The sequence below is a fragment of the Notothenia rossii genome (assembly GCF_949606895.1).
Source record: "Notothenia rossii genome assembly, chromosome: 7".
Taxonomy (NCBI): Eukaryota; Metazoa; Chordata; class Actinopteri; order Perciformes; family Nototheniidae; genus Notothenia; species Notothenia rossii.
The window spans coordinates 23,529,923-23,553,712 of NC_136905.1; the positions used below are offsets into that span (position 1 = coordinate 23,529,923).

The 23,790-nt window shown below is 40.1% G+C and overlaps 1 protein-coding gene across 1 annotated transcript in view; it reads left to right on the forward strand.

Moving 5' to 3' along the window:
• Nucleotides 1-23,113, forward strand: part of LOC307046351 (threonylcarbamoyladenosine tRNA methylthiotransferase-like) — a gene marked incomplete at its 5' end in the record, with an annotated part of 99,072 nt that extends 75,959 nt beyond the window's left edge. The window contains 2 exons of the mRNA XM_079692750.1: nt 10,499-10,665; nt 22,949-23,113. Coding sequence (XP_079548876.1) covers nt 10,499-10,665; nt 22,949-23,098 — 317 coding nt within the window. The 3' untranslated portion in view covers nt 23,099-23,113. The remainder of the gene's footprint in view (nt 1-10,498; nt 10,666-22,948) is intronic.
• Between the last annotated feature and the right edge of the window lie 677 nt (nt 23,114-23,790).

The following is a 23,790-nucleotide window of genomic DNA, read 5'->3' on the forward strand; positions in this document are numbered from 1 at the left end:
AGAAAGCTGCAGCTGATTCAGAACGCCGCTGCTCGAGTCCTTACCAACACTAAGAAAGAGGATCACATCACTCCTGTTCTGAAGTCTTTACACTGGCTTCCTGTGTGTCAAAGAATAGATTTCAAAATACTGCTGCTGTTTATAAAGCACTGAATGGTTTAGGACCAAAATGCATTTCTGACTTCCTGCTAAATGATGAACCATCCAGATCTCTCAGGTCTTCAGGGACGGGTCAGCTTTCTGTCCCCAGAGTCAGAACTAAACATGGAGAAGCAGCGTTCAGTTATTATGCTCCAAATATCTGGAACAAACTCCCAGAAACCTGCAGGTCCGCTGCAACTCTGACTACTTTTAAATCCAGGCTAAAGACTTTTCTTTTTGTCGCTGCTTTTAATTGAACTATTCATATCTTAAACTGCACTGTAACTTTTATCCATGTATTTTTTCTTTGAATGTTTATTTTATTAGCTTTTCGTTTTAATGACTGATTTTAAATGCCATTTTCATTTTTTGTAAATCACTTTGAATTGCCTTGTGTTGAAAAGCGCTATATAAATAACCTTGCCTTGCCTTGCATTACTTGAAAAGAGGAAGGTAGTGAGAGAGAGGCTGGAAAGATTGGGATCAGTAGCCCTGCTGCAGTTGGCCTATCTGTTCCTCAGCTTGTTAACTTAGTAAACAAACCACAGTCATTAGTCTAAAGCTTTAATACAGAAATTACACCATCAAAAACACTAATATTTACATAAAAACATAATGTTTACAGAGCCACTGACTGAATTAAAGCTCACTGTATTTCCAAATACAGTTATAAACATACACAGTATATTATAAGCTCACTAACTTCATTTACACACACACACGCAGACACACGCATGCAGTGTGGGTTATAAGTTTGGCTTTCTACAGTAAATAATTCCTCACACACACACACACACACACACACACACACACACACACACACACACACACACACACACACACACACACACACACACACACACACACACACACACACACACACACACACACACACACACACACACACACACACACACACACAGGCTAAGTGAATTAACAAACACAAACAGGATGCCTGCTGGTGGGTCATGAATATATTAGCATAAATACTGACCAGATGTATTATTATTTCTCAAATTAGTGGCTGCATAAGCTCACAGGCGAGTGCACACACACACACACACACACACACACACACACACACACACACACACACACACACACACACACACACACACACACACACACACACACATCATGTAAAGAAATTAGGTCAATGGCCTTGAATTAGAAAGAGTGAAACCTTATTATGTCTGATTAATAACGCAACCGTAGCACTTTATGTGTGTGTCTATGTGAAAATATTGGTGGTCATAGATTTTAGTGCGTGTGTGTGTCCACTGCCTTGACTTCTTTGACAGCTGATATTAACCATTACCACCTCAATGACTTTTTAATAGGAACTAATTTCCATATATAATCTCCAATGTTGAAATGTGTGTGTGTGCGTGTATGTGTTACGCCCTTAGTGCCTTGCAGTTCTTGGGGTCTCTGAAGCATACAGAAATGAGATCTGCCCCCTATAGCCTCCTTTGACACTAACCCCCGTCCCCCCACCCTCTGTGTCTCAGTCTCCCCGTCCTCTAATCCTCGTTCCCCATCAGCCATTCATCTCCCTCTCGGCTCAACTCATGTGCTTTTAATGACGTACAGTACAAGTTCATTATCTTGATAGACGAACATTGGGTCAAATCTCCAGACGGTATGAATAATCCCTGTTTGATAGATAACCTCTGCTTTGTACAATGATATAATTCACAGTATACATACTGAAAAAATATATATTTTTAATCGCTTAATATATATGATTTTAGTGTAGATAGTCAGGCGATAATATGGCAACAGTTTAGATGCCACCGTCTCAAATGAGTTGATTTGCTCGATATATAACGAATGAATTTTACCTTTTGTAACAACTGCATCTTTTACTCCACTCTCCAATTCAATTGCATTCATTGCTTGTTAAGTGACACTAATGAGAGCATTTCTTAATGAGAGCAGATAACAAGGCCTGTTGATTGCTAACACAATCACTAATAACATTAGTCCCACTCCTGAAAGAATCCTAGGTAAAGAGCACAGTCTATTACACGTATCTCCTCAATTCAATTAGATTCAAAACCTTTATTTATTCAGGTGAAAACCCATTGAGATCATTGACCTCTTTTTCAATGGTGACCTGCTTCAAGTAGGTTCCAACATGAATACAAACATGACAGAATTGTTCTCCCTATCCTTCATTCTTATGTTTCCTTCGTTTTTTGGGGTTTATTGATTTGTACCATTTTACCATCAGATAAAAGCTGAATAGATATTTGCAGCAGGTGCATGAGGAATCAGGGTAGGGGTTAGTTCAGGCACACTTACACTCTTTCCTTACTTAATTTCCTATTAAATATGAAATATGAAATGATAATGGATCTTGCCAATGCACAGTTAAAATACTCATTTCATCTTTATTACATATAGATAGTCAGACTGAGACTGCAAAAATTACTTAGAGAGCAGCAGTTGTGTAATGTCAGTGTGTTTTTCTCTGTAATTCCTCAGAGTTTACAGGAAGTTCCAGGGGCTTGCATCGCAGTGGGCAGTTAAAGGGCTCTGTTTGCTCTCTACAGACTTCTTTTCTCATATATACAGCAGCTTTAGAAGCTTCACAAGATGCTTCCTCTTTGAACACACACACACACACACACACACACACACACACACACACACACACACACACACACACACACACACACACACACACACACACACACACACACACACACTCTGCCAATTACTTGTGATATATTTATACTGTTCGTCCGACCCATATATACTATGGCACATTTTTCTTATGTACTACATACATTGCATGTGCACGTACACGCACACATATAAGCTTTGATCTATCCAGACATCCTATCTCACGCACAGGCGTGCACAGAAGGTCACGCTTGGAGTTCAGAAACTATGTGAAAGTAGGTTAAAGCTGACATGTTGTTGTTTAAGGGATTTCGTAGGCTGTTCATTAAAGCCATGCCTGTGCATCCACATGTGTGCATAGACGCTTACATGTGCCTGTGCCGATGTGCATGCACACATCGTGTATTTAGAAACCATGCCTGAGAGAATATTTGCATATGCAAGTATGTGTGTTGGGTTAATCCGTGGTGATGATGATGCTACCTGCCAAGGCGCCCACGCGCCACATCAACAGTTGTTGCTCTAAATTAAGCTGCTTAATTACTGCAATTAAACTCTGTGTGTGGTGTTTGTGCATGGGTTATAGTGTGTAAACGTGTGAGAATATGTGTCAGGAATTGAAGGAGGACTTGTCTCCGTGTATTAATATGCTGCTGCTTATGTGAACATTTTTTATTTACTACATGCCTGTGGATTAAAGATTAGAAAAGTTCAAGCATTTCAGCAAGAGGTGTTGGATTCAAAGAAAAAGGGTACGGATCTTTGAGTTTCATCATATTGTATGAGCTTTCATTATTGTTTTGACAGCTTATACCAGCCATGCCTTGCAAGGGTATACAGAAAATGAAAACACCAATATAAACCATGTTCGAGTTCAACTCCATAGTTTTCCTAAACCTGCAGATTCTAACTGTTGGAAGTGTACTTCAGTACAGTTATTCCGGCACGTGGATGATTGGTTAAAATAACATTAACTATTTCTATATTCTTATTGTTCTCCATCAAACCCCTTCTTCTCTTCCTCTAACTGCATCTCACACCAATTTCTCATTCTCCATCCAAATCCATTGTTTAATTTACCAAGTTGCTCACAGTTGTTGACAGCCAAAGGAGATTGGCTGCTGGGGGAGAACAGGGGAGGGACTAATGTGAGTGAAGGTCAGACGTATTGGTTTGTTATGGTATGTATGAAAGCACAGAGTAGAGTGTGCATGTGGCACGGTGGAAAGCTCATCCCCTCAGGAGCTTCTTAATTTGTTGTCAGATACATATTCATGTTTGGAAAATGAATTGATTGCTCTGAGCAGAAGATGATGAATGCCTGTGTCTCAGTTGTTCATGTTTGAAGGGTTTGTGTGTTGATGCTGACCTGCAGCAGGCAGTGTAAGTCACCCAGTAGTTTATAGTCTTTTTAGTCTTTTTAACTGTTAGATTTTTCCGTGACGTGATTTTGAATTACTGAAACATGGCACCTTATTTATAACTCTTGCATCTAATTAGTACTAAAATATATTAAAAAAACGTACAGTATATGTGATAATGTTATAGATGTGTGTTGGGGCACCTTTATATTCTGATTAACTATTGTTCTTTCTTTTCTTGGCAGAGCTTTCAAAAGGCATGGTAGGTTCAGAGACGGCACTTATTTGTGATTTCCCCCCCACCTTTAATTGATATTTTCACATATCAAGTATTTTAAGTTTTTTAAACAAACTTACTAAAGTGTTTTATCAAACATTATATGTTGGTCATTTAAAACGTGTTCCCTTTCCAGGTCGAACTATTGGTTGCGTCAGTTTGTAAACCTGCTTGTATTTCATTGAACGACAGGAAAAGCTTAAACGTGTGCTACCTGGAAAAATATCAAACGCTGGATATGTGGTGAAGTTTAAAACGGATTAGTACCACTGAAAACATGGAACAGTGCAACCTCCTGTGCTGATCTACAGTAGCAGAATATGGGGTCTATATCTTGTGTTGGGTTAAAGTCTAAAAATACAATTTGAAAAAAGAGCTTTAACAATAATATCATTAAAGGAAAACAATTTCAGAGCATCTGTTTTAGTTATTCAGTTGAGGTGTGTGTATGCTCAAAGGGATCCACGCTGTTATAAAATAACACACATTGGTTGCAGGGGTTAATGTTTACTAGATTTCAGATTATATGCACATAAAGATGATCCTATTACACTGTATTAAATCCTTATTTTCCATGACACAAAGCAACACATAGCGGAACGTATACATTAAGCTGCCATAATGCATGAGGGGGCGTGTGTGTGTGCTTATATTTGAATATATCAGCAGGACCAGCAGATACTATGTATCCAGATTTCGAAAAACTCCAAATCTACCAGTATTGGCTGACAAATCGGTTTTAGTACTTTGGTCAAAAGTAGAAATGCCAACACAAGTTTTGTGTAGATTGAACCGTGCTTGAACTGCTCCTCTCTCGCTCTCTCTTTCACGCTCTCTCTGCTCCATGGTTGATCTGTAACACGCTTAGCCATGTGTTGACTTGTGTTGTGGAAAATAAGGTTTTAATGCAGTTTAATAGGATCATCTAATCTCAAATCTGTTAAACATTATAGCCTGTGGTAGCCAATCAAAATGCATATCATGCCAAAGAGATTAAGATACATTTGGAATACTGATTCCATATGAAAGCATAGGAAGGGTAACACAATCCAAATACTTTACAGACTAGGCACAAACAAACAGACACATTGTTAAACATGCACTTATGCATATAAATAATAGTTTATTTTTTGGCATACATGATTGAGTATTGTGAAGTCAGTCCTTAAAAAGAAAAAACATGGTGGAATTACTGCTGCTGTATGTAATACTGTAAAGATGCCCCTTCTCCATCATTTATTTGAGGGGCAGTGCTTTGGGCACACAAACATTCCCAGAACAAGCAGCCAAAACACACACATTAGACATGGCCAAGAGACTAAAATGATCAAATGTGTTTGCACTCATTTGGATGATGGTGATGATTCTTGCTACAAGTGCAATACAAATGTGCTTGTTAAGGAGGAAGGGATGTCATTCTGTAAATGACCTGTGAAGCAGACTGCAGGTTACAGTAAACCATGTGATAGCCATTGACGTCGCAATATCGTAACGTTCGTGCTGTTGAGACTAAAGAACGGATATTATATAACAACAAATCAAAATGCAATGCAAAAGTAGTCAGTTAATAATTAGAAAATGTAAGTTCATGTCCAAATGTATGTAACTTTAAGTTGTTAAAGTCATGTTTAACATAATGCATAAGTAAGTATATTATACATATATTATTTAGCCTTTTCTCATATTTATATTGCCTTTTGAGGTGAAAAAAAGGTGAGGAAAGTATCAAATAAAAATATAATAATAATGCTTAACCTGGTTATAAAGTCAGTTTTCATTATAGGTTGAGGCATATAAGACAAAAACAAACGGCTGTTATGATAAATAATGTAATTGAATTACAATTCATTCAATATAATTTTGTTATGCTAAATGTGGTGAATATTTGTCATGTTGCTGGAAGATATTTACACAGCTTGACTTTTATTTATGTAAGCACGTCTTTTTGTATATGCTTTTGAAGGAACCCGAGCCAGAATGTACCAGCTAATAGAAACAAGCATGACATGGAAATGTGTGGTCATGTTGTGCCGCTTGTGTGTCTCATTTATGATTTAAGACCCGTTTACCGTTCCAACAGTGGCTTTAACTAAAGCTCCCAATCACCTGAATCAATTGGTTCTGTCATGCTTCTTCAAAGCAACCACTTCAAAGCCCTCATCTCTTCTCTCCTCCCACTCTTCATATCCTTTCATCCAGAGGCGGAGCAGAGACACAGGGCCATAAGACATCATATATATGTAAACAGTATAATGATATATAGAGGTCTTCCCCAGTATGTGCTGGTGTGATTTTAAACACTGCAGTTTATAGGCCCTTTAAGCTGGAAACTATTTAGTATGAGTCTTTTTTTTCCAAAACTAAAAACATAGATTTAGTCGGTCGGTCAACATACTGTAAACACATCAACATCCAGTTCGCTTCCACCCTTGTTCTGTTTTGTTTTATCTACTTATTTGTTTGTATTCTTCCTTCTTTGCTTTGCTTTTGTATGTCTTGCTAATAGACTTGAAATCATAAGGAAGGACAAAGTGGCAACAATGGCATAGTGAAACATACTTGAAAGTGTTTATTGAAAACACAAAGAGACGCCCAACACTGTAGGTTTGAGCACTTGCCTGGGATAAATTCATGTGTGTGCAATGCATGCACGGACACCCACACACACGCAGACACACACACAAAAACGGACGCACACATTTCCCTACGGATAGATGCGCACACACACACACACACACACACACACACACACACACACACACACACACACACACACACACACACACACACACACACACACACACACACACACACACACACACACACACACACACACACACACACACACACACACACACACACACACACAGCAAACAAGTATGTGGCAGATACTTGGAGTAATGATTATTTGATATGTGTGTGACTTTTGTCAGACATGCTGGTGGTGTTATTCTTGGACAAAGAAAAGAAATGCAGCTTCTACACACACCCAGCTGTGCCTGTTCTCTCTCTCTGTCTATCCCGCCCCCTACCTATCTATAGCCCCAACCCTGAAAGCTCAGACCTGAAGAGAAGCTTAAATTCATCTTTAATATCTTCCTGTCCTGCCCTCTTTCCATCTGCCGTTTATTCCCTCCTCCTGGGACCGTGTTGGTGCTGCTGTGTCAGAGTTCACTGAATGTTATTAGCTTTTAGGGAAAGTGCCCTGCTCTCCTCCCTTGTTTACAACTGCTCCAACATGAACATTCATCATAACGTGACATGGAAAAATGGTGAGGTGAAGGGTTGCCGAAACTTGCTGTTATATCAAGGGATACAACTTGTAATTATCAGTTAGTAACAGTATTACTGCAATAGTCATATACTACTGATATGTTCTTAAATTGTCTCCTTTTGACATCAGCCTGAGGTCAGGGTAAGCTACAGAACAGCGACTAAACAGATACGCTCAGTATCCTGATTGCTTAAGGATACTCCTGCAGAGCACATACTCCCTTTTTACTAGAGCACCTTGAATTAAAACGATACCCACATTGAAATTGTTGTCTTGACATTATGCTTTCTACTATTTTAACGCATACATTTTGACAATCATTACACATTTAAAGTACAATATCAAATGGAAATGTTTAGGTTTACACATTTCTCCTGTTGTGAATAATTTGTTTGTAGTAATCTTGCCATGACTGATGCACAGACGCATTTCACCCTGCACCATGTGACCCCTCTCTCCACTGCACACATACCAAAACCAGAGGAAGCAGCTGTGTGGTGTGTATCAGAGCAGATAGTGAAGGGAGAGCACGCTAACATTTCCTGATGAAACGGCCACCTTTTCTCTTTCTGTGGCCAACAATAACTCCATTGGCACACCTAATACAAAAGGGACAGAGAAGCAGGCCACAGGGGGAAATAAATGGGCATGTTATTGAGTTTATCTGGACATATAGGTATGACTGTGACCTTAACTAAACACCAGACAATTTTCCAAAGCATCACCCTGTTCAAAACACAATTAGCACAGGGATCACAAGATGCATTTCCTTGCAGGCAGTACACAAGCTTGCTCGTTTGGCAGCAATATGTGTTTGGAATCACAGGAATGTTGTTTTGAAAGGAACCAATTCAGCTCCTATGCCAATTTATTGCAGGTCTGGCCCTGTATTAGGAGAGCACTTTGCCAACACTATTCTGCTACAGAACTGTTACGTAGGAAGTGATGCTGTTGGTGCAGTGGGTGTAGGAATATTCTCACTCCTGGGATGCAGATGATGCATGCGGGGTTAGACCCTGGCAGATGAATTGGCAAGCTGACATTAGCTGACCTGGGAATTGACCATCACCACCCTCCTTCAGGCTAAAAAGATACAAAAGATGTGTGACAAGGTAGCAAATCAAACATGGTATGTTGCTAAACAAAGACACTCAGTCATTATGACTCAATGGTGGCTGAAGATAACACGTCTCTGCATAAAGCTTTACCTCCAGTGAAGATCTCAAGGGGTGAACACTTGATGGGTATCTGTGTCTGTGAAGTGTGACATTGCTAAAACAGAGCCTACATTTAAAGTAAAATACATTGAGTTAATAAATGCTAAAGACCATTTAATGAACAAAGCTATTACTGAGTATCTGAAGAAGGTGAAATATGATTCCATTAACTGCATACTGAAGCAAATGAATATCACTTCCTGAATGCATTCTTGTATAGAGTGTGGGTGACTGAGTGCATTCGTGTGTGTAAGCCTTTAGATCTGATCACGTGTGATTGATTGATGTTCCTGACTCCAGAAAGCATTAGTGCATCTTAATGTCAATGACGATGAGCTTCGGAAACTCTTTCACTCCGGACAATTATACTGTCATCATCTTTAATCTATCAAGCCTATGCATGTCTTTAAAACACAGTTTTCTCTCTCTCTCTCTCTCTCTCTCTCTCTCTCTCTCTCTCTCTCTCTCTCTCTCTCTCTCTCTCTCTCTCTCTCTCTCTCTCTCTCTCTCTCTCTCTCTCTCTCTCTCTCTCTCTCTCTCTCTCTCTCTCTCACACACACAAACGGTCTACACACACACAAACGGTCCAATTAGCCAAACACCATCTTTACTCTCTGAATGACCACATGCATCTTTCTGTCTGTCTCTGCACAGCTAATGATAATGAAGGTTGTGTGGTTTTCTGTGTGTATTTGTTCATCTGTGTGTACTTCAGATTGTTCCCCCACGAGTGCAAATGTATTTTGTGTGCCTGCATGATATGATATGTCGTAGCACATAACTTAAGCAGACACTCAACCATTTCCAGACCTACAGCCAAATGACAGTTAGATCATTAAGCTCCAATACTAATTTAGCATGAAGCCAGTAGATCTTCCCCTCTTGCTGTATTTGACCTTCACACTCCTGAAATGCCGATTAGAGGACGGGCATTTTTAATACTTGTCAGTGCCTAGGTTCTGCCAAAGCATTGGTGCATTTAGGCAATGACAACAAGACACTCATAAAGGTAATGAAATAATAATACTTATAAAAAGCTACTGTGATGCTGGGGTAGTGATGTTGCTTGAGCTGGCCAATGCGGTAAAAGCATGATTAAATATCCCCCAGGCTATTCTTATGAAACTGGGAAATTGTTTAATATGTATCATAGCTGAAACCTGAAGAAAGCCATGCTCATTATCAATACAAATTCCTTTTTTTAGACATTTAGGTAATCAATAAATAAGCTGTGTAAAAAAAGGCTATTTACAAGAGTTAGTTCTTAGAACCGATTCCACGCTCAAAGGAAACATAAATGATTGGTTTCTTCTAAACAAATGACCCGTGCTTATCAGCTGCTTGCTTCCAAAAACACTAGGTGTATCTGCAGGTCCAGTTGGATGAGCCATTATCAATTGATAATATACTGGTCAGTTTGTTTATGGAGAAGCATACTGTATGAACAATCTGTATCACCACTGATAAAGCATATCAACTGACTCGCAAGATTTCAGAATACTACAGATCAAGCTAATTTGATATATTTTTCAAAACTATAAAATAACAAAGTTAGATATTAAGCATGTTCAATTCTTGTTTTCCTGTCTCTTTCCAGAGGGAGTGTGTGAGATCTGGTTGACCAGTGAAGACACAGGTGCCTACGGGAGAGACATAGGCACAGACCTGCCCACACTGCTGTGGAGACTGGTGGAGGAGATCCCTGAAGGAGCCATGCTGAGGCTGGGTATGACCAACCCACCGTATATCCTGGAACACCTAGAGGTATGCACAGTACATGTTGACCCATTTCAGCCAGAAGTACCATCAAACAGAATACATCACCACTGATAAATACAAACTAAAAATAATTAGGCACGACTGAGTTTTGCTTTTTTTGTTACTGTTTTGTTCTTGTCCCTTTGGTCTTATGTACTATCCCATTCTTCAAACTAATAATATTGCTTTGCCTAGATTTAATAAACGTAATGCCTGTCTGTTTTGCTTACCAAGCATTTTAGCTGCAGCGTTCATACTGCACTCATTAGTGCAGTTCATTCTCTTCTCTCCCTAATGAGTCAATTACGGACCATTGTGTCCTCTTTAGCAACCTCATTTTATCAGCCATTATTGTCTTCCCTAATGGAACAATGGACATTGTTTTCTCTTCTCGCTCCCCATTTCTCTTTTTGACCCCCTCTCTCTTTGTATGTTTGTCTCTGTCAGACATGCGTTTTCCATCATTTAAATTACTTTTTTTGTACTTATTGTTTCTTGAAGTGTTAGGGTGACAACATACTATTAGATTTGATCACAATGTTCCTCTAAAAATGTACAAAAGGCATGCCCAGTCTCTGCTTTTAGTCAACACATACAGAGAAAAGAGAAAGGAAAACAACTAAACAGAAACCGCTATTTAAAAATTGCCTTATTTTATCCCAATTATTTTAGAGTTTTCCAAGTTCAGCCTTGACACACACATTGAGCCTAGAGGATAGTAGAACTCTGTGACATGGAGGGTATGGGGACATGGGAAGGTTTGAGTGACCACAACTCATTTGCCCAATTGAAATGAATGTGCAAGATAAATGACTGAAACCTACATTTCATTCTGTAATCATATTGTTATTCTGTACAATTCCATGATTTAGAACTAAACTGAGGGTTGAGTTTTGCTAACGTTGAAGAGGGTTCAATGTTGGTCACTGGGTCTGCAGCATATGTGTGTCTGCTCTATGAAAATGGACCTAAATGTAGCTTTTATCTCTCTTGTGTGGTGACATAGAATATTTGAACATCTGTCAACATATCATGGCTGAAAAGCACAACACTTATTGTTGCCACCGGACTCAGCAGTATGGCTGTAACTTTGTACATTTGAGGCAACTTAAGCAGATAAGTAGAAAAGCAAAGAAAAGAGGGAAATTGAATACGACAATTTGATGTGTATGTCAGGGGTTAGCTTCCTCCTTTTTGTCTTTGGTTTATTTTTCACAATCATTTTTAACCATCAAGTAATATTGTTTATCTTCCCTGTTAGGATTCACAGTCTCATATCTGAGGAAAATGGTTTGGAAAGAACAGAATAGGGCACAAAAAAAAGACTGCTAAGAGGGCTGATATAGGGTTATGGTAACCTATAAAACTACAATGAAACCAGACTTTTAGGTAGAAAAAAAGAAGAAGCCAGTCCAGTTCACAACAGATGTACTTTTGATTCCAACAATCTGTAGAGATTTCGAAGTCATAACTAAATGAAATGAGGGCAGAAATTGGGGATGAAGGCCCGGGGATAGAGAAGAGGGCTAAAAAGAAGTGGGAAAGTGCTGTGGGAAGCAGCGATGGTGGTTGTAATTAACTAGGGGTTAATGGAGGTGGCTAATTGTCCCCCACATGTATAGGTAGGGTTTCTGCTTGGCTACATTACAATTAAAAAACCACCCTCCTAATGATAGGGAATAACAATTAACTGATAATTAGAAATATACTAGGACGACACACTGTCTCTGTGTGTGTGTGTGTGTCTGTGTGTGTGTGTGTGTGTGTGTGTGTGTGTGTGTCTGTGTGTGTGTGTGTGTGTGTCTGTGTGTGTGTGTGTGTGTGTCTGTGTGTGTGTGTATGCTAAGAATCATCTCATAATATGCTACCGGCCTTTTCACTCCTCACGTCCATGCATTGAATTGAATTATATCTTTTTAAGCATGAATTCCTCAGTCAATTAACCTACATAAAGAAGATACGGGTGCTTTACTTTTACTTATCATTGTCTTTTGTTGCTCCTGTCCCCCATTTACCCTTAATCATATCTTCTCTTTCCACTTCTCCCCTTCCTGCCCCTCTCTACACACACTTTCCCTTTTTTTTTTCTAGACCTACTTATAAACTTTCCATTCTGGCAATGGTTGTGAGCTCAATCATTAACCAAGAAACCTGGCATATTATCTTTTCAACAAGATGTTTTTAAAAGTTTCCTTTTTACTCTTCCTTGAGTCTGAGGTCTCATTTCTTCATCTTTTTGTCCTCTCTGATACTTTTTAATCTCCTTTCTCCTTAAAATATTGTATTTCTGTAATTCTTCATATTCTTGTTTTCCCTGTTGTAATTCTGTCATCACTTCCACTACCTTTCAAACTTTAGTTTTTCTCTTTGTAATTACTCTTTTTTCACTTCATCTTTTTTTCTCTTCTCTCCAATTCCTCTCGTGGTGGTGGCAATCACTGAAATAAGAACGGTGTAATGATGATTAAGGCCGAATCTCTGAAGTAGCTTTATCCTTCATCTTAAGTAAAGGCCAAATGATATCCTGCTGTCTCCTCTTTCGGTGAACACCAGTGCTTATATAACAGCGTCATACTGAATGGCTTTGATTGAATCTGAAAAGGCCAAGCAACCTCTCCACTTCCTACTGAAAGATCACCCTCTCTCCCTGAGACCAACACTTTTGCGCTGTCTCCCGCTGTCACACCAGAACACACAATTTCTTCCAACGTGCTGCCGGTTCTTCCTGACAGCCTCATAGCACCATTTGCTGATTGGAGCAGTTAAAGGCCCAATCGCTATCATGGGCCACTTGTCTCTGACATTTTAGTTGATTGCATTGTGCAGTCACTGGACACTTTTACTGGAGTAGTTGCAAGTAAAAAAGCATCTTAGTGTTTTTTTTTATCTCTCGAAATGTTATATTTTTAAACATTTTAAAATAAATCTGTCCATCCATATAATCGTCTTTCCATTTACTGATTATACTGTAAATGATTGGCTTGAATGCTGTCAAAATGGTAACAGTAGGTCATCCTGTGTGTGTGTGTGTGTGTGTGTGTGTGTGTGTGTGTGTGTGTGTGTGTGTGTGTGTGTGTGTGTGTGTGTGTGTGTGTGTGTGTGTGTGTGTGTGTGTGTGTGTGTGTGTGTGTGTGTGTGTGTGTGTGTGTGTGTGTGTGTGTGTGTGTGTGTGTGTGTGTGTGTGTGTGTGTGTGTGTGTGTGTGTGTGTTGTGTGCATGAATGCATGAATGCAGATACCTGTGCACGAGCGATTTTAGCGTGGGTGTATGTGTGTGATTGAATCTAGCATGCTAGGAGACTCATTAAATGAGGTGTGAAAGTAGCCTGCTCGTACGTAGCAATCGCTCAGACTGGGATGGATGAAATAGCAGTTGTCTATTAACCATCCTCTGCAGAGCTTATTTCAGTTCAACTAGAGATTCATCAGATATGCTGTTCTCATTCAGTAGTCTGATGCGCTAGCTTGATGTAAAACATTTTTTTGCTTGCATCATTCAAAAAGCATCCAAAACAGTCAGAGAAAATGCTACATTTAAAGCATTTGTAGGCAAATATGTGGGCTAACCTCTGCGTGGGCTGATATTATTCATACCCAGGACACAAGCATTGACACACATGAATACACACACTGACAGACACAAACGGATCTCTCACCTTCACACTCCGATATTCACTCTAGCACAGCTGTATGAGCAGACACTCAGACCATTTTCATTTGAAGGAAGCCTTTGGGAGCCCCTCTACATTAGAGGCCTAATGTAGCATTGTGTGAGGGACCCAGCGACAAATGAATTCTCATAGAAAAGCTATTCTGATGTTCCTCTGAATGATGAGTCCAGACTTACTGCGGTGAATTAATAATTGTTGTGTAATACAACTTCATACAGTCATCATAATGAGGAAGATGCTTAATAGTACAGTATTGGCAATACATTATTTTCCACAAAAATCTGATTGCACACAGCACAATACAGTGTGCCATTAAAATGCTACTTCTGCACTTAATTTCCCATTTTACTGTGCAAGACACAGGTTCCATCTGCACTCTGTGTGGTACAGCAGGCCTCAGTATACCCTCCAGGGAAGATTGTGTAAAGTGTTTGAAATGTTTAATACCATTGGGAGTTGAGTTTCTCTATCTGCTGCTGAACACAGTTCCCACCGACTGTGTGTTTGTGTCAATGCACACACACGGGGACCCAACGTATTATCCTGGGAACAGCTTGTAGAATCATTTCCTCTCCAGACTCCCCTGGGTGAACCCTGCTAATACTCTTGCGTGGGCTCGTCTGTGAGTGTGTGTGAATGCAGCTAGTTGCTACTTATTCTGATTTGGCTTCAGAACATTCACTTGAACCAGACTCTAACCCGTCTGCAGGCTGCCACTCTGGGGAATCTGCCTGTGCCTGTGTGTTGTTGTGATGCAATCACCCACGTGTCCTTATCCAATACCACCATATATGAGGAAGAATGTGACATATACTCATAATGACAAAGAAGAAAGATTTATTCATCTTTTCCCTAATATGAATTGATGTAAAACCCTTGATTTCAAATGTGCCTGCTTCAGAAATATATTTTTGTTTATAAGTTAAAAATGTCTTCCCCAACAATTTCAACAGTTTTCTTGCTGTGAGTGGCTCCTCTACATCAAGGTTGATGTTTTGTTTGAAAGAATAGTCTGTTGACTTTATTTTGTCATTTTTTAAATGAGTACAAGACAAAGTATGAGACCGTTTTTCCATGTTCTTAAAATTATTGAATGTTTTGTCAACAGGTGTCTTTTGTTCTGAACGTCATTATGAAATATGATTTGTGCAAGCAATTTTTCATCAGTCAAGTCCTTCCTCAATGTAGGATCCAACAGTATTATAATTCTTACACTACCAAAAAGTATAAATACATTAATCAATGTGAAAATGTATAGTATATGTAAACATTTGCACACATCTGACATGTTTTGACCGCATTACATTACATTGCATTTAGCTGACGCTTTTATCCAAAGCGACTTACAATAAGTGCATTCTACCAAGAAGATACAAACTTGAAGAAAACAGAATCATATAAGTACATCAGGTTTCATAGAGCCAAAACATTTCAAGTGCTACTCAACTGGCTTTAGATAAGCCAGTCCTTTGTTAGTATATAAGTGCTCTGTTAATAGTTCTATCGCTCGAAGTGGAGTCGAAAGAGATGAGTTTTCAGTCTGCTCCGGAAGATGTGTAAGCTTTCTGCTGTCCTGATGTCAATGGGGAGCTCATTCCACCATTTTGGAGCCAGGATAGCAAACCCACGTATTTTTGCTGATGGGAACCTGGGTCCCCCTCGCAGTGAGGGTGCAGTGAGCCGTTTGGCTGATGCAGAACGGAGTGCACGTACTGGGGTGCACAGTTTAACCATGTCCTGGATGTAGGAAGGGCCAGATCCATTCACTGCATGGTACGCAAGTACCAGTGTCTTGAAGTGGATTCTAGCAGTTACCGGAAGCCAGTGAAGGGAGCGGAGGAGCGATGTGGTGTGGGAAAATGTTGGAAGGTTGAAGACCAGACGAGCCGCTGCATTCTGGATGAGCTGCAGAGGTCGGTTGGCACATGCAGGTAGACCAGCCAGGAGGGAGTTGCAGTAGTCTAGGCGTGAGATGACGAGAGCCTGGACCAGAAGTTGCATCGCTTTCTGGGTCAGCTGGGGACGTATCCTCCTGAGGTTGTAAAGAGTGTATCTGCAGCAGCGGGTTGTAGCAGCAGTATTTGCAGTGAAGGACAGTTTGTTATCTAGGGTCACACCCAGATTATTTGCAGTCTGAGTTGGGGAAACAACAGAGGGGCTGATGTTGATTGTTAGGTCAAGAGTGGGACAATCTTTTCCCGGAAGAAAAAGCAGTTCAGTCTTGCCAAGGTTGAGCTTGAGGTGATGAGCAGACATCCACTGAGAGATGTCAGCTAGACAAGCAGAGATGTCCGCTAGACAAGCAGAGATGCGTGCAACGACTTGGGTCTCTGAGCGGGGAAAAGACAGAATTAATTGGGTGTCGTCAGCGTAGCAGTGGTATGAAAAACCATGCAGGCTAATGATGACAGATCCGAGCGAGTTTGTGTACAGGGAGAAGAGGAGGGGACCGAGAACAGAGCCCTGAGGGACACTTTTAGTTAATTGACAAGGGTCGGACTCCGACCCTCTACAAGTTACCCTGTAGGTGCGGTCTTTGAGGTATGAGGTGAGGAGGGAAAGTGCAGAGCCTGAAACTCCAAGTTCTTGGAGAGTGCGAAGGAGGATCTGATGGTTCACCTTGTCAAATGCAGCAGACAGGTCCAGAAGGATGAGGACAAAGGAGAGGGAGGCTGCTTTAGCCGTGTGCAGTTCCTCAGAGACAACGAAGAGAGCAGTTTCTGTTGAGTGACCTGCCTTGAAATGAGACTGGTTCGGATCAAGAAGGTTGTTCTGATGGAGATAACAGGAGAGTTGTTTAAAGACAGCGCGTTCAAGTGTTTTAGACAGGAACGGGAGGAGAGAGACAGGCCTGTAGTTTATAACATCAGACGGGTTGAGAGTGGGTTTCTTTAGGAGAGGGTCTACTCTTGCCTCCTTGAGGCTGTTTGTAAAGTGACCAGAAGTTAGAGAAGTGTTGATGAAATGGGTGAGAAACGGTAGAATATCAGGAGCGATAGTCTGAAGGAGGTTTGAGGGGATAGGGTCCAGAGGGCAGGTCGTAGGACGGGCAGAGGTAATGAGGGTAAGAACCTCACTTGGAGAGAGAGGGGAACATAAGGTTAGTGTGTGGGTGAAGGGAGGGTCTGGTGACCCCTTTAATTAGTTAAAGGTGACATGTCATGCTTTTCCGGTTATTACCCGTCCCCTTGTGTGTTATGAAGGTTTTTCTGCATGTAAACGGTGTGCAGAGTCAAAACCCTTAAAGTACACCCTGTAGCGAGTAAAACTCTAACACAGAAAATACCTCCCCAAAACGCCTCGTTGGTGAAACGTCATCATCCATTTGATTCTTCCGGGTACGTGCTTACGAAAGCACGTACCCGGAACTAAATGGGCCAATCCGTGGAGCCGTTACGTTACGTCCGCGGAGCCGTTACGTTAAGCCCCCGCTGATTGGTCCAAATTGACCAATCCACACACACACTCAGTGCAGGCAGCCCTGCTGATTTCTGCTCCCTGGCTGCAGGCTGATAACAGACAGTTGGGATCGCGGCGAAATTCTCTCTGCAGACCCATTCTCACAGCGTTTATCAACCTATAAACCTTTTTCTTACTCAATATCAAGCCACACTTATTGTTTTTATTTCGGCTGTGACTTTGTGTGTGTTCAGGTTGAGTTTGGCTGTGTTTGGCTGTGTATCGCTAAACAAGGAAATCACACCTCCACGGAGCTCAGCGCGATTCACAACGTACCGACCAATCAGAGCACACTGGGCTCACAGGGAGGGGGGAGAGCTGCAGTGAGCCGTTTAGTGGAGAAAGTGAATACTGCTGAATACACATACTTTACAGAGATGCTGTATGCGAAACCAATGTGAGTTTGGAAAATTGCACAGTATTTTTCTATTTTAGTATACCTCAACAATGGAATTATGATCAGTGGAAATGGCCATGACACCTCTCCTTTAACTCTCTGCAGCTGATGGGCACCAACTGAAACTGTCTCACTTCACGCAATCAGCTGAGCCTTCAGGCCTTTTGTACTGCACTTTTTGAGACAAGTGTCAGACTAAACCCTAGTTAGAGAGGTTTTAAGATAACCCTACTTCAATAACCCCTAGTAAAGCCCTCAGTATTTGTACAATTGTTTAGTTAAAGAGAACCCTAGTCAAAGTGAACCCTAAGAAGCAAATATTTCAGTTTTTTAAGATTTCTGAAAAAGTTAGTTACCTTGATTTCAGCCTGGAAAAGGTTGTTTAGCTGTTCTGAGATTTCAAAACACAATTTTACCCAGAATAACAACAGAACAATTATACAGAGTAGATTGAATGAAACTGAGAGGTCTAGAGACAAAAATAGAACTTACACAGATTTCTGATTCAGCCAGAGAGTCCTATCTGGTCAGGATAGCACACATTTCACTCCGTCTCATTGAGATTTTATGCATGGGAAAAACTAAATAGAGTATAAAAAAATATTAAAAAAAATACATACAGTATTGAACCTGTCTGACTGAGAAGATTACATTGAGCTACTCTTCCTCTGCCTGTTTTTGTCTTAAACAAAATGTAATATGAGCATTTCTTTAATATTTTTCTTTAATATTCTGTGTGACATCTCTGCTTAATAACTTTCAGGCAGTTATTAGCAACCCAGACATAGACGACTGTATCCAAACATATCAGCAGTTACCCCCATCGACCAGTTTATGCAAACTCTCTAAAAACTTAAAGGGAGGATATGAATAGCCGTAAAGCATCTTTATACCGGGTAGAGGTTTTATTCCTCAGTGAGACTATTTGGAGCCAAACTATCTTTCAGCTGCTCTCGCTCTCTTTTTTCGTTTATGTTCTTTCTTATTCATATCTGATTTCATGCAGTAGATATTGGGTCCTTTGAGCTAAGCCAGTTAAGATATGTCCTTTATGGTTTATTTGAGCTGATCAACCAAAGATCAGAGGATTGTGTGTCTGGTTGTATGAATGGGGGAGATAGGCCGTTTGGGGGGAGGGGCACAGATTGAGAAACAATATTATACTGCTTTAAAAGCTGCAAAGACAAAAACAAAACAAAATCACCCTTGCACAATTCTTGATTGATTTCCCTTTGTGAAATTGTGCTCTGAGCTGGATAGTTCATCCTCCCGGGAGCAGAGGCATTAAAGTGGCACTTTAATTTTTGCCACTGGGCACCGCTGAGCGATATCTTCATCACGGCATCATTTTCACTTCAGACTCACTAAACTGTCTGTCAGCAGCAGTCAAACGTTGAAAAGGCCTCAACTCCACGGGGATCGGTAACAAGAGAGATGGTTATCAGTGTACTGTATAATCATTGGAGGATGGGATTCTCTCTGTCAGACCCAGGCACACAAGATAAATGGCTTGTGTGAATGAAAGGTCCTCCCTTTATAGATTAATCCAAGTTGCCATTAGCCGTGCCCTGCTACTCAAACTAGCATGCCATCTGCCGAGACCCCATTCACCCTCCCAACACATATTCATACATGCACACACACACATACGCACAACTGATCAGTAGGCTCGGTTGGAGCCATTGGGTAGCTATCATTGTCCGTTAATCTAATGAGACTGGAGCAGCATACTACTATACATAATGCTATACACTGCAGAAGTATACATACTGAAGGGCAAGGCAGGTCAAAGCATTTTTTCATAAAGTAAAATCAATGTGTAACGACAAGTAACGGATACGACTGTGGCTGCGAGGAAATACGGTCGTCATTCAACCAGAAGGTTGTGGGTTCGATCCCAGCCCGTACAGCCAACATGTCGATGTATCCTTGGGCAATATACTTAACCCTGAGTTGCTCCCGATGGCATGGCCAACGGTGTGTGGATGTGTATGAATGTTAGGTCCTAGAGTAAGGTACACTGCTCTGTATGAATGGGTGTGAATGGGTGAATGTAGTATGTAAAGCGCTTTGAGGGTTCGTAAAGACTGGATAAAGCGCTATATTAGTACAGTCCATTTACCATCAGGCAGACCTGCTGTTCGCTCAGTGTTTCCCCTACCATTGTCTTGGGGGGGTGCTGCGCCACCCCAATGGAGCCCCGCGCCACCCCAACGGAGCCCCGCCCCACCCTGAAATTCAAGGTGTTTATTTTTTTATATCCAATATATATAGCGCCAAATCGCAACTGAAGTAATCTATCTACGGTCACTTTTCGCATTGAACATGTGCTCTTTTATTAAATAAACTAAACGCTTATGTTAAATAAATATTACCACACAGACCATTACTATGTGTAGTGCAATTCACTCCTATAGCACAAAAGATATATGGTGTAAGAATGTTTTAGATGGTATTGTCAGTTGTCTGATGAAATGCTGAATGGGATGAAGTCATCTATACGTTAGATCTTTTTTTGAACCTCCCTGTATTGCAATTCTGTGGTTTTCAAACATTTTAAAGCACACTCAAATCAGAGTCACTTATAAGAACTTAGAAATACCTCATGGATACATAATCAATCTGCTATTGTTTTACCCTTAAAGCTTTAAAAACGTTTAAGTGCATGTTCCTTTACACGTATTCCTTCCACTCTCCCCCCCCCCCACACACACACACACACACACACACACACACACACACACACACACACACACACACACACACACACACACACACACACACACACACACACACACACACACACACACACACACACACACACACACATGATTTCTGTCACCAATCAAGCTCCATTTTCCAACCGAATTAATTATTTGTAATTTGCAGCTTCTAGTGGTCAACCCCCTGTGGTGAGCTGCAACTGAGCTTTGTGTGTGTGTGTGCGCGTGCGCATATGCGTGCGTGTGAAGTAGGGAACGTTCTACAATAGATCTTAATTGAGAAGACGGACTGCAATCAGCATATTCTTGTAGGAAATCATTAAATCATTTCTTCCTCCCTTCTCTTTTTCTCTTTCTCCTTATGTGGTGATTAGCATGGTAATGATAGCATCCTGATTATGTCCATCAGAAGAAATATGACATCTGTGGTCTCTCCAGTTCTATTACTGAGGAAATGAAAGTAGAAATGAAAGAAAGAAAAAAACTCTTTAACTCTTCCAATTAACATGATGTATTAAAATGCACATAATATGTTGCAATGGTTCTTGGAGCTGAGACAAAAACACGATTCAAAGTCTCATGTTGCTACTAAAGAAAAACATGTTTTTACCTCCTTCTAGAAATGTGGCTAGATGGATACATGAGCTAAAGGGTTTCTGTTGAAATGGTATCAATAAACTACAATTACAGACCTTAAATATCTGGGTATGATTGCCTTAATTGAAAAACATAATTTTGTGTTTTTCAAATTAATCCTGAGGAGGAAGGCAGTTTTTTGAATGTCTTTTTTTTCATATTACTTCAGTTTCTACACATTTCACCTTAAAACACGAATCCCAGAATGAACTGAACATCACAGTTTGATGTGTATCTAACACCTTATATCAATATGTTTATTCGTTTTGCAAAACAACTTAAAACCTGTTTCCTGAATTCTAGAAAATGCCGTTATTAAGGTGAGCTCAGGCTATACAGTACATCAACCATTGGTATGACTCTTCAGTGTAAAAGCCAAGGTACCCAGTGGCCAGAAAGAGATTATTATTTTCTTCATGTTTATTTATTTTTCACCATTTGTATCTTAGATGTGGATCTTTATTCTTCAATGAAAGCTCTTGGCTTTTTAAACATAAAAACCTCTACTGGTGCAGCCTTGACTCCTTGGACTCCGTGGTTACATGATGAATTCTGCCAGATGCTTTTATTAATTTGTTTCCAGTATAAGAGGCATAGAAAACCAAAAGAAAAGAGGAAGTGTGTGGTAGAAGGACTTGAGTGAAAAGAATGCAGACAGCGTCGAGAATGTTAATGGAACCTTTATCCTATCTAAAGCTAGCAGCTATCATTCATCCCTAAGAGATGTTGCCTTTTCTTTCCATTTGCATTGACTTCATCACATCAAATACCTACAGAGCTTTCATTTTCTGACCTTAGATTCATAACTTCCAAGACTTATAGAAACCACTTGTTCATCATGTCTGTCCTTTAGTCTTAGGTTTGTCAACTATCAGTTCTAACTTAAATGTTAATTATAATATGGTCATCCAATTAAAAAACTACTATTCAAAACATTAGAAATCTTATTTCTATCAAAATGAACCTGGGAGCTTTTACAAAGTGCAGATTTAAAAAAGTCTGTCCGTCAGTGTTGTGTAGCAGTTAATCAAACGAGATAAAAGTTTTAAATAAATGAAATATCTAAACTAAATCTTTACATTCTGCGTTTCTACATAATGTAGGTATAAAGATCATAAAGTAAGTAGAATAACGTTTGTGCCTTGAAACACACGTATTTTAAGATCAGCAAATTGTTTGAGGAGTTGTAAAACAATGAATTTGTAAACTTAACAACAGAAAAGTGGCCTTCTTCTATCTGCTATCCCTCATTGAAAACATATGAGCAACAGTAGTTAAGACTTACACTAACATAGTAACATGGAAACAAACTCGCACTTGTTCACCCCTATTGCCTTTCCCCTCCATGCATGTACAAAATGTAACCCCTTTTTATTTATATTTTTCTTCTCTCTGTGTCATTAGGAGATGGCTAAGATATTAAATCACCCGCGGGTCTATGGCTTCCTTCATGTTCCTGTGCAGTCGGCCTCAGACAGCGTCCTGATGGACATGAAGAGAGAGTATTGCATCGATGACTTCAAGAAAGTGGTGGACTTCCTCAAAGAGAAGTAAGACAGGATGTGTCCTGATGTCACCTATATACGTTTTATATTTTTCTCCTCTCACTTCTTCAGCTATTTAGCAGACCATTGTGAATAGCCATTTGTTTGTGTAGGTGCCTGTGTCCAAGCTCTCATAGAGGTGTTTGGAAAACATCTCTTTCTTGTATTCTCTCCCTTTGTCTCTCAATACTTCACTTCAAGACTCATAAAGGTGAGACTTGTACAATAATATTAGTGGTTTTGCAAACTGTATGTCTTTACTCATTCCATATATTGCCACTTTCATATGTAATCACTCTCGATCGCAATCGATTGTATAAAATTGGAAAAAGTGAAGTAGCTAGACTTTGGTTTATGCACCGCCTCAGATACAATACATTTCAGCAGAGATCGTACTGCCAAGCGTATACCATCCACGTATGCTTTTTACAAACAATGAAAGCACGCTTTACTTTTTTAGAAATATACGTTTTTGAAGGACAACATTGATGTGTTCTTTTCTAAACCTCTCTCTTTTGTTACAGTCTTTCCATCTTTATTTCACTTCTCATTTATCACAACATTACTTTACAAGGTTACACATTTCAAACATGGATTTAATAGACAAGTTGAAGGAGAACTTAGTGCCGCACTCGAGCTACACTATTCCAAAATAAACACACACACGGAGCTTAACATGTGCTCTCCTGGTATGGATTGGTT